The 12,634-nt window shown below is 33.8% G+C and overlaps 1 protein-coding gene across 2 annotated transcripts; it reads left to right on the forward strand.

Moving 5' to 3' along the window:
* Nucleotides 1-4,315: 4,315 nt before the first annotated feature.
* Nucleotides 4,316-9,254, forward strand: LOC147287666 (Mitochondrial substrate carrier family protein). 2 transcript variants are annotated; one of them, XM_086242208.1, is made up of 6 exons: nt 4,316-4,431; nt 4,661-4,810; nt 5,968-6,062; nt 7,196-7,529; nt 7,879-8,116; nt 8,643-9,254. In XM_086242208.1, exons 1-6 carry the CDS (start codon nt 4,396-4,398, stop codon nt 8,891-8,893), a joined length of 1,104 nt encoding a protein of 367 aa, XP_086098334.1. In that variant the 5' UTR covers nt 4,316-4,395; the 3' UTR covers nt 8,894-9,254. The 2 variants fall into 2 exon arrangements, with proteins under 2 accessions (XP_086098334.1, XP_086098332.1); XM_086242206.1 differs by lacking the exon at nt 4,316-4,431 and having other exon boundaries at nt 4,467-4,810.
* The last annotated feature ends 3,380 nt before the right edge of the window (nt 9,255-12,634 follow it).

A 12,634-nucleotide genomic window follows, 5' to 3' on the forward strand; every position in this document is an offset into this window, starting at 1 on the left:
ACTACTTATCTATCTCACTTATCATATAATATGTCACTTAATAAAAAAAACAGTAATGCTACACTTACCACATTTTTATACCACAATTTCATATAATCTTACATGACATTCATATATTGGACACTAAAAATTAAAAAATAAAACTTAAAAAAGAAAAAGGAAACACTCTTTCAGTAAAGTAATGACACATCAGGTAGGATACAAATGTGGAAAAAAAATGTGGGACAACTAGCATTATTGTAAACAAAAAAAATAGAGATAATAAATGTATACACACATTCGAATTGATCTCTTATCCAATATAATATTACTCTATTTCTTTGACCTCTTTATTATTAAAAAAAAATAAAAATGTTGTGGAGATAGTGGCGCATGCAAGGCATGAATAGTTTGAATCATGCATAACTATGGATCTTACATGAATGTGTGTCTAAGTAAATGTATAAAAATTTTACCAAGTACTCATAGTTATGAAGTCTCATCCACTTAATATGCACTTTGGGTTAAGTTGGTGGTGAATATTAATATAAAAGGTTATAATTTTAGTAGTCTTCACTTCAATGTTGGTGGTGATTATGAATATAAGGTTAAGAGGTAACATGAATATGTGTACCTTTGTAAGTCATTACAAATTCTTAGAGAGGATTTGATTGATGATGCCACACTAGCATCTTTAACAATCCCATGTTCTTTTTTGCTTTTGGGTTATGTGAGTTGCATGATTGATTAATTTCTCACGTAATTACTACATAATACAAACAACATGAATTTTAAGAGAGAGAGAGAGAGAGAGAGAGAGAGAGAGTCACATTATACAAGTGGGAAGTGAACTTTTTGGATGATAGCAACAAGTTCAAAGCTTTGATGGCTCCCATATATTCAACACTCATATTTTGTCTACAGGTGTCTTTTAGATGGTCCCATAAAGAAAGAAATAAGAAAATAAGAAAAAGGTGTGCTCTATACTCTATAGCATGGTCTTGCACTCTTGCCCATCTGAATGACAGAATGTGACCCAATGCTTGGACTTTTGTTGTGTTTTGGCAAATCCCTTGACAACTAATCTTTAGATATTTTCTTCTATTTATACGCAGTATACAATTTAATGAGGATTAGACCAACTAGCTATTAATTAATTGGTATATCTCCTTATATTGTTAGACAATTTCCTAAATTCAAATTCCACCTTTTTATATAGAAAATGAAATTGATAGTTATGTATATATTTTAGGGTTTTTTTTTTAAGTCCAAATTTTAAAATGTACTATTTATCCGGCCCACACGCTACAGTAAAATACTGTAGCGGCCCACTTTTTTAAAAAAATCGGTGCTATAGTAACAGCGCTACAGTGACGCCGTTACTGTAGCGCGCTACAGTGTTTTTTTAAAAAAACCATTTTTTCCCTTTATTTATTTTTTTTCATTTCAGTACCAATTGATACATAAACTACCCAAAAAAAATAAATAATAATTTATGTATTTTATGTCATAAACATGTTAAATAATAACCAATATAAAATACAAAAAATCAAGATGAGGCTTCCATAATCTTTTACGTTTTAATAGTAAATATAATTGTTACTATTGAATAGTAACAATTATCTAGCCGGGCAGTGGCAATCAAATATTATCATTGTTTGATAGTAACAATCACTTATTGCTACTGTCTGACAGTAACAATCAGAAATTGTTATTACTTGGTAATAACAATCATCTAATGATACTGTCTTACAGTAACAATTACATGTTGAAGATAACTAATATATCTTGTTATTGTCATACAATAACAATCACCAAAATTCAAACTAAAGAAAATCACAAAATTCAGAGAGTAACAATCACCTGATTGCTACTGTCACACAGTAACAAATCAGGTGATTGCTAATTTGCTACTATCACACAGTAACAATCACCTAATTGCTACTGTCACAGTGTCAATTATTATTTATTACCACTATCGAACAATGACTATTCTCAATGTGCTAAAAAAAACCCAGAAACAACATACATATACAAATCTTATGTATTTTTCTAACATAAACACATAAAAAACAAAAAAGTTTGTCTTTTTCTTTTTTTCTTTTTGCTGAAGCAGGCATGTACTTCCTTTTTTTTTTTATGAAGCTGTCATGTGTCTTCTTCTTTTTTTCTTTTTTGTTGAAGCTGCGTGTATCTTCTGTTTTTTTTTTTTTTTTTTAACAATAGCCACTGTCAAAAAAATACTATTTAACAATTGTCACTATCAGGCAGGAAGCGACAATCACATACAAATTAGTTCAAAAATGCAAGAAACACATCAAAACCAAATCCAAAAATCACTTATTGTTACTGTTCGGCAGTAACAATCATCTATTGTTACTGCCCGGCAGTGACAATCATCTATTGTTACTGCCCGGCAGTGACAATCAAGTATTGTTATTGTTTGATAGTAATAATAAATTAGAAAATATAATTTAAACCTAGTACAATCTTTGTAAAAGCATAAACAACCAAAGAACAAACTAAAACAGAAATTATGGGTTTATCTAAGTCAACAAGAGGAAAATATAATTTCTCCTTATCTAACCCAATTCATACCCCAAAAACACTGACAATTTCAAAATCTCTAATTACTTGCTCCCATATGATGAATTTCATGCAAATCAATTCGAAAACCAACCCCATATTGCCTACTACTCATCACAATTACCACCAATTTCAAAACAACAACATTCCAATAGTACTCTAAGCAACCCAAACATTAAATATGACCCTGCAAGAATAAACAACGAAAATAAGTTCATGAGAATTCTCACTGTACCCATCAATGTATTTGCCATGAATACTTTGGAAGATAGCTCTCTTAACTCAGATGCAACCAAAGATGCATAGGGCATGATCGATTTATGTTAGCAATTAATTCCCAGCTCCAATTCTTCACTGCAATGAAATATATGAAAGGAGGCAGTCTGGATGGATGCGCGCACACCAATATTTGACCCATTTCTCAGCATTCTCTACAGGCAGGCAGCAATCCGAACTTAGAAAAATACAAATGAAAACTAAGAAAACCAAGAAAAAACTAATTCCAAATGAAAACTATTGTTGATTATCTAAACCCAAGAATCCAAATCAAGACAATTGCTAAACTTTGTCACCACACCTTCCCAAATGAAAATGACGAATCCATTGATCAGGCCTCTGATCTTCGCGGTGGTATCTCTGTTTCTATTCTCGTTGGCGCTATCAAGCTCAGACTCGCCCTTCATCGTCGCCCACAAGAAGGCCTTCCTCAACAGGCTCAAGTTCGGCGCTGAGCACGTCTCTGTCTCCATTGATATCTACAACCAAGGATCTTCGTACGCTTCCTCATAATTCCACCATTTTCGATCCCAATTTTGTTATTTTTCTTTTCTTATTTATAGATCTGGAAGCGATTTCCTGGTTCGTCAAGAACGATCTCGCACCTATACCCATATCCAATGGTGGCTGGATCTCGAAGCTCGTCGATCCGATCCAACAGAGAAGCCGCCGGGCTGTGCTCCATGGCGAAGATGATAGAGTGAGGTTAGAGAGAGAGTGAGGTTAACAGAAATAGACGGAGAATAAGAGGACTGTTAGAATGTGGACCGGGTTAGGTGTTATTGGACCTCCTTCAAAATTAAAAAAAGCACATGGGTCTTAAAGGTATTAAGAGCCCAAATTTGGGTTTTATAATCATTAACTTTATATTTTACTTTAAATATTTTGGATAAAGTTTTAGGGATCCTAAATAATGTGATACAGTATGTAACAATGTTTATTTGTTGTAAATGTTTAGAGTTGGTTTTGATATAAATTTATGAGACATGTATATAGCACTCAAATATTTTTCATCCATGTAGTATTTTAAGAAACGAAAGTATACTATTTGTTTATGCTACTCCCTTATTCCATGTAACACATTAATGAGTCACTTTTCAATATAAACTCGTTTGTGATTCAAAAACTGTTATAAAAGAGAAAAAAGTATTCGAAAAAAATTTCAAATTGAACCAAAAAGATGTCATAGTTTTAGAATTAAGCATTTATGTATAAGATTTAGTACTTAAGTCTTATATTAAAACGTAATTAAAAAAAATATAATCAAGGTAATTTGGGATATAACCTAGGGCACACCTTTATCCTACTTTTTTTTTTTTTTTTTTCCTTTTTGGGTTCTCTCACTCTGGCGGGTCTCAGGAACCGAGGGCGGAGTTGCATTGCAAGTGGGAGGTGGCCAAGCTCAAAAGAAGACCAAAGCCAACCCTAAGAAGTGAGAAGTGAGAACCAACACAACAAAAACGTTTCACAAAAACAAACATCCAAGGGCCAAGACTCAAAGTCTCAAAGGAAGAAAAAACCAAAACCCAAAAAAAAAAAATCTCTCTCAAATCAATGTCCCCAAAACCCCACTCCCTCTCCCTCTCTCAGGCATGTCAATTCCAAACCCATCTCTCTCTCTCTCTCTCTCTCTCTCTATCTGTGTTTTTATTGTGTATAAAAGATACCAAGCTTTATTCAATAAGAATCCAAGCATAAAAAGTTTTGCATATTCTATTGGAAGTATATTTTCAGTACAAATAACTGGGTTTGATTAAATATTTATTCTTTGGGGGTGTTTATGATTCTGATAAGCAAAAGCATGGCATTTGAATCACAGTCTCTGAAGAAGGAGAAGAAGTACAGTGGGGTATTTGGGGACGTGTACAACAGTATGGCCATGCTTCCCAAAGAGCTTGAGCTTGACAAGGAGGCCCACCCAACATTCGAGCTCCGGTTCCAACTCCCTGACCTCACCCAACCCATCAGAGTAAGTCCCCCAACCCTTTTTATTGTAATTAGTAGTTGCTAAAGGAGAAGTTATGTTTTTTTATTGTTCCTCTGTTTGGTTGCTGAGAAAGTGTCTTTAAAGCAATGAAAATGGAGTTATCTGAATATTTTTTGTTCTGGAACAAAAACCCGTTCAGGAAAATATCCCCATTTCGTTTTTAATAGAGAGCTTATAGTGCCACTTTTGATCTATTTATCTCTTGGTGCCTGAATGGGGCATGCCATAAAAGTAAGTATTTTTTCTTGATAGTTAATTTGATGTGTATTGTTTGGTTGCTGAGGGAGTGGAGGAACAAAAAAGAATCAATACAGGGAGGAAACAGGTCAAGTTTCAAACTTTACTGGAAAACCCATGTTTTACAAAGCTCAAATGTTAACAAGATAAAACTTTTGGGATCAGTTCCTCACCTTCCAATTTAAGGAAAATGCCACGAAGGGGTCTTTCCATTGTCTTTTCCTACTGAGAATATGTAGAAGAAATGATTTTGTATTTGGTTGCCAAAAAAATAGATGACAAATTCAGGAACTCATGTCCTGTGTCTGTGTCTGGTTCATGATCATTTACTTAGGTGATGTCCTGATCATCTCTTCACTTCAGTAAATTTTAATCGGGTCTCAAAAAAATATGCCCCTTTTGTATGCTGCTTTTCTAATCCCCCACACGGCCACACCCCTTCCTTTGGTTGGTTAGGAAAGTATAAGTACAAAGTGAGTATATGATTCGTTAAAGAAGGAAACTCCATCAAGCACACCAAATGGAAAAATGTAGCCATGGTGATGGTGATATTGATAAAGCCAATGCTTTGCATAAATTCTCCTAGGCAGTTGCCTGTAACTTAGTAATTTGGTCATTTGGTAGATGCTACATATCGTTTCTAGTTTGAAGTCATTTTCTTTGTGAAAAAATTAACGTGAAAGTTTAAGCTTTGAATGTTGTTACTTGTTTCTTTTCCCCTGTTCCTTGGGCATTGTGGCAAACTGGCATGTTATAGAATTTGATATTTTTTTATTCCAATCATAGTATTTGGATGCATTGTTATCTCTTGGTACTTTGGGCATATTTGTAGTGTCCAAAAGAAAAATAACATGTTATTTCTGTCATTGGTATCACAAAAAGTGTGCCTTGATGTGCTTTAGGGTTTCTTGAGGACAAGAGAAGTTGGAGAGTTCCTTAGTGGGGCTTTAGCAGGGGCAATGACCAAAGCTGTTCTTGCTCCTCTTGAGACCATCAGGTTGGTGTTGCTGTTATACCAATTCTTTTAAAATATTTCACCAGTCATTGCATTTGATACACTATCTTTACATAAGCATATTAGGTTTACATGCTGGATTAAATCAGTAAGTGAAGAAGTGCATAACATAATGGTGAATGCAACTTAAGCTCCTTTAAACTGTTAAAGGCCTGGAGACAACAATATTGGATTTATTCCATTTAGAACTCATTGTAATCAACAGTGTCAACAATGGCTTTGATTGGTAATTGATTCCCAGCAATGGCTTCACACCAACATTTTCTTGATCAGTGTAGCCTAATTGCGTTGGATACTCAAATCTTTCCGAATGTATCAACATGCCACAAGGTTATGAGATTGCGATGGACTTGTTTTAAGTCTACTAATTGATTAGTTTTTATTGTGCAGTTATGCAATGCTATATGCTTAATCTCTGTGTATGAATTACAATATTGTAGAGCTTTAATCAAGTTTGTGTGAGGATTGCAGAGGTACCCTGTGTCAACCGTAAACCGGTTCTTTTGGACATTGGATAATCCTCCAAATTTGATTATTTTCTTTCATTTATTTGTTACATTGTTTGGAAAAAAATTTAGAATACTTGAACTCAGTCAAACATCTTTCACCAGTCATATACATTTTAGAGATTCCACTGAAAGACAACATGGGCAACTCATATGGAAAGTCATTGGAGTCTTCTGATTGCAAAGTAAATGCCATATTGAATGTCTCTAAGATAATGAATGAAATTTCATATCATCTAATCTCAAGAACAATTTGTTCTATACTTCTGTCATATGGATAGTTCAAAGCAATTCCCACATAGTAACATAATTGATGGTAAGGCCAGGTTTTGAGCTTTATTTTGGAAGTTCAAATTTACAATGAATTGTCTAACCAACGAACTTATTAAGCTCATGAAATCAGTTAATGATATCAATCCAGCCAAGCCAAGTCTTGCTTGAAATAGGAAGTTCAAGAATCTTCCAAATGTTTCCTTATACTTGGCTTTCTGAAGATTTCAATTTGAACTGTCACATTCAGACAATTTTGAAAATGTGTAATTAATTTGTACTTTATGACAACTAGGTAATGATACGTTATTCCTAATATGTAGGATGTGATATTTGCAGGACTAGAATGGTAGTTGGTATTGGTTCTAGAAACATTTCTGGCAGTTTCATAGAGGTCATTGAGCAGCAGGGTTGGCAAGGACTGTGGGCTGGAAATGCAGTCAATATGATCCGAATAATCCCCACCCAGGCTATTGAGTTTGGAACATTTGAGTATGTTAAACGAGCAATGACATCGGCACAAGAGAAGTGGAAGCAGGTTGAAGGACCAAAGGTGCAAATTGGTCCTGTAAGCTTGAACTTCTCTATCTCCTGGATTTCTCCAGTTGCTGTGGCTGGTGCTGCTGCTGGAGTTGCTAGCACACTCGTGTGTCATCCCCTTGAAGTTCTGAAGGTAAATATATCATGGTTACCCTTTATGAGGATAGAATTTAGTCCAGTCAGAAACTTCCTTTTGTTTTTTTTATGGACACTGAAAATTTTCATCTCCTCTCAATCATATACAAGTAGCTTTCTGCTTTTCTGCTGCTCTACTTAACGCCATGTCTGATGATTATCTCATTTGTCTTATCTTCCCTGTTTCATTTATATTTGTGCTTTTTGTTTGTTTTCATGGAAATATATTCTGTGTTTTTTTATATCTTATCGGATTTTTCTTGAAGTGTAAATTCATTCCTCTTGTATAGTTGTCTGTTACTTTTGTTTGGATAGTTATTGTTTCTTATTCTAATTTCTTACATCAGGATCGGTTGACTGTGTCTCCTGAGGCATATCCTAGTTTAGGCATTGCAATCAGCAAGATTTATAAGGATGGTGGGATTGGCTCATGCTATGCTGGTCTTTCACCTACACTGATTGGGATGCTTCCCTACAGTACGTGTTATTATTTCATGTATGAGAAAATGAAGAAATCCTACTGCCGAACGAAGAAGAAAGAGTCTCTAAACCGTCCTGAGATGCTCCTGGTTGGAGCTCTTGCAGGTGAGAAACTTGGCCTCAGTTGCATAAAGTAAATTGAAAAGATCACGTACCCTATACCTCTCTTCTTTTTTTTCTCTAAGATTTATTTGGGGATTGATCAGTTTTTGGATGTGTTATGGATCCTAACTCTTGTATCAGAGTCTGTTTGTTAAAAAAATACATGTTCCTGAGTCATGAAGGTTATTGAAGCATTTTCTTTTATTTCTTATTTTGTAATTTTATCTAGGAACATGTAACCTTTTGTTTATCAGATTTGTAAGACATGCTTCTTGGAGAAAATCTTGTTTAAATAAATATCTGATTCAACCAATTCTGTATTTGAGTGTAATGTAGAAGTATAGAAGAGTTCTCTGTTCCATCAGATAACAATATTACTTGTCAACTCTACAACTTTTGTGGGGAGCAATATGTATTTTTTTTCTCTTTTTGGTCTGCAGAGCCTGAAATATTAGATGGACATGACTATTATATCATGACCTGATCATTTGCTCATCTAATAGTAGCTCTCTTTCTCAAACCTGTCCAGGTTTTATGGCTAGCACAATCAGCTTTCCATTGGAGGTAGCAAGGAAACGGCTGATGGTTGGAGCTTTGCAGGGTAAGTGCCCACCTAACATGGCTGCAGCACTTTCAGAAGTCATCCGAGAGGAGGGTTTGTTGGGACTCTACCGAGGGTGGGGTGCAAGCTGTTTAAAGGTCATGCCGTCCTCTGGCATCACCTGGATGTTTTATGAAGCTTGGAAGGACATATTGCTTGTTCAGAGACATCCCTTATAAGTAATAACAAGATCAACCAAGATTTCAGATAGGATCATAGTGTAAACCTTACATTGCAGTGTTAAGTAGTGTAAATTACGAGGTGGGAGGTGTCAAGTGTCGACTAACTTGTTGAAGTCTAGGTGATTTTACACAGGCCTTTGATTGAATCTTGCCTCTCATGAGTTCGAAAGTTTTTACTTTTCCTTCAAAGAAAAAAAAAAAATTATTGGGGGCTGGTTTCCCTTTTGATTTTGAAGCCTATGTGCCCATATTTAGTTTTGATCAGCTCTCAGTTGAGCTTCAGTTATATTGCCGCACTAAGAACACCATGTACTGATGAAAGATCGTTTTGTATCATTAACAGCCTTGTTAAGTTCAATTTCATACTCTTTTTAATTTTTATCTGTACTGACTTCTTGCAACTAAAAAGGGATGTCCGTTCTTATATCTACTAGTGCTTGTTTTTTATCAAACCATATAATTTTCATTTGTCAACATGATGTAATAACAAAGTTTAACGGAAAAAAATATGTATGTAGGGTTTAGTGAGTATTTGGTAGGATGTATGAATAGAATTTTCCTTCTAAGGTTTGGTGGTTTTATTTTACTGATGTGTATCTCACTAATCAATGCATTTGATACATTAGGTATCTATAAAGGGACTCAGATATTCTCCTAACCTAACGTAGCTTAAACTTTTTATTATGAAAGCTGCCATGTGTTCATTATAACATCGTATGGTTCATAATGATTTAAGGCTTTGTCTTGTAATTAACTTGTGAAATATGAATATAACTTCAGAAAAAAAAAAAATTATTACAAAAAGAAGAAAGGTGATTATCATAACGAATCTCAATCCTTCAGTTATTGGGTATTGAAATTCAGTGGCTCTTGCTGTTTCTAATGTCGCAAAGCCAGAGAAAGAGGCATGGCTAATAATATCAATTCTAATTAAAGTTGAAGTGAATATCTAGTTTGGCCATTCAAGCCAAACTGTTATGTTGAGCTTAATTAAGCCACGAGTCGTTGAGTTAAAACCAATAATCAACAACGGTATTAACAACTCAAGTTCAATCACACGTCTAAAATTAGCAAAAACTAACACATTAAATAGCAACTTAATTTCTGAATTCCTCCAATCATATATCATCCATAGTTGTGATTACCCATTTGTTTTGAAGAAATGGCCATATCCAAGGCATTCACTTTGTGCATTGTTGGTCTCCTTATGTGCTCGCTCTACATTGAAACAGCCCATGCCAAGACTATTGGTTATGGGGCCATTGATCATGACCAGCCGATGCGTTGTACTGGGACTCGCTGCCAGCCTCCACCAAGCAACCCTTACCAAAGAGGTTGTGAGAAGGAGCAGAGGTGCAGAAATGGTTAAATTCAATTGATTCTTCTCAACTTCAAGTCTTCAAGGGATGTTTATTGATCTTCAAGGGTCTGGATATCACATATATCCCCCTTTTTGGTTACTTCGTCTTACTATATATAATTACTATAAATAATTGTCATTTGTCCACATGATGTAATAACAAAAATAATTCTATTATTAATAATGGATTCATCATTATTAGTCTTTTGACACGCACTCTCACACGTGTTAATTGGCCTTAATTTTTACTATATATTTTGTTTTTATTATTTTATAACTTCTCACTATTCTCTCTACGTTTTAAGGTGGTGAAGTGTCATTTTATGTAACTATTTTGTTGAATAAAGAGTATTTTAGACGATCCTAATACCAAACCATTCTTCTGACTTTATAATAGTAAAGATGTTCTTTATAAAAAGTGCAATGCTATAGACTTGTTTGTTAATGCCAACATTATTCTTTTCTTTTTTAAAGTTGTATAAAAGTAAGTATTCTTTTTAATTATTAACTACATCTCTCATAAAGATGAGATCGACCGGCATAAAAGATAAAACTCATATTATCTTTGTAAGATATATGAATTTAATAGACAAATATGGTACATACAGTCATACAATATTACTTTTTTGTAGAACTAAGCATAAATTGGAAATAGAATATAGAAGTTTATTTCTCAATAATCTCAATGATCATACACTATACAAATATATACAACTCAATTCTTAGCCTACAAGAAATCAAATACACAAGAACAAGCAACTAGACTCCTAATTCTAGTTGGAGTCCGAACCCTACTAGACTCCTAATTAGAAATCAACATGACTTGAGAGTACGGAAGATATCTATATCAAATCCCAACCTAGCTAGTGATCTTTTATTACATTCTTACATTCTTTATCAAATCCCCCGTTGTTCCTCCTCTAGAAGCATACTCCAAGAACACATTGTATATCTTACGTTCACCATCACCAACCTTCAGATCATCTCCATTGCAGTCAATAATAACATTCTATATTTGCGTTGCCGAAACATAAATGTTTAATTCTCACCAATATCTCACCAAATAATTTCAATAGTGTTTAAAAGTTTTTTTTTTATTTTTTATGTTAACCTCTTTCTATTATTTAAAAAAATAGTATGAAGTTGTTAAGTTGTGTACATATATATATATATATATATTAAATCCTCATATAATTAGTATGAATGGTATGACACATTCTTTGAATGACACTACACTCAAAATATATTCATAAGAATTTTGTGAATTCATATAGATATTTACAAATTGAGTTTTTTTTTTTTTTTTTTTATAATGACCATGTTAAAAAATTATAGTTTGAACTATGTTTTACACATTTGTTGCACACTTGCACTAATCATCATCATTATCATCATCAATTGTCTTTGATTCTTTGTATAATACCTAGTTCTTAAACATAATTTTCTTATTTAATTTAATAAAGGGATTTTTTTTCAAGAAATTGAGCTTTGAAGAGGTATGATCCTTTGTTTGGGCCTAAATTTGTATTTTCCTTGAATGACCTAGGCTTGGAAGGGAATTGGGCCGTTTATGAAACTAGCCAAATAAATGGAAGAAGTAATTAAGACAAAGTGGGCTGAAGAAAGGATTGGGTCGTACGCATACAAGGAAAGGCCCAATGGCAAACGAAAAAACCCACGGGCCAAGCCCAATAGCGCCAAAAGATAAGGTTGGAAGAGAATCACTCCTACAAGTAGCTGAGAAATCTTAGGAAGATCAAGAGTCATAATCTTTCAAGATTTTTGCCGATTACAACTTCTTGAAGAATCGTGACTTTGGGGATCCAAGACACTTGTTAGGGTTTGTCCACTATAAATAGAGACTTTGAGTCACCAAGAACATAACTTGACCCCCAGAAAAATCTCAGAGATCAAGAACATTAAACCTCTTAGTTTATTTCGATTACCATATGTTGTTACTATGTTTTTTTTTTTAATTTATACATGTTCTTGAGAAAATGTTATGATTTCTCTCTAGGATTTAGGATCAAAATCCTTGTGTTCTTTGGTTTTATTTGAGTTTAATATAAGTATGATATTTTAATTCGCATATTGATATTTTTTATTATTAAAGCTACCAATGTGTTCCTTATAACATCATATGGTTCATAATGATTTAAGGCTTTGTCTTGTAATTAACTTGTGAAATATGAATATAACTTCAGAAAAAACAAAATATATTAAAAAAAGAAGAAAGGTGATTATCATAACGAATCTCAATCCTTCAGTTATTGGGTATTGAAATTCAGTGGCTCTTGCTGTTTCTAATGTCGCAAAGCCAGAGAAAGAGGCATGGCTAATAATATCAATTCTAATTAAAGTTGAAGTGAATATCTAGT

This window comes from Dryas octopetala, chromosome 4, assembly GCF_963921425.1.
Source record: "Dryas octopetala chromosome 4, drDryOcto1.1, whole genome shotgun sequence".
In the NCBI taxonomy this organism is placed as follows: domain Eukaryota; kingdom Viridiplantae; phylum Streptophyta; class Magnoliopsida; order Rosales; family Rosaceae; genus Dryas; species Dryas octopetala.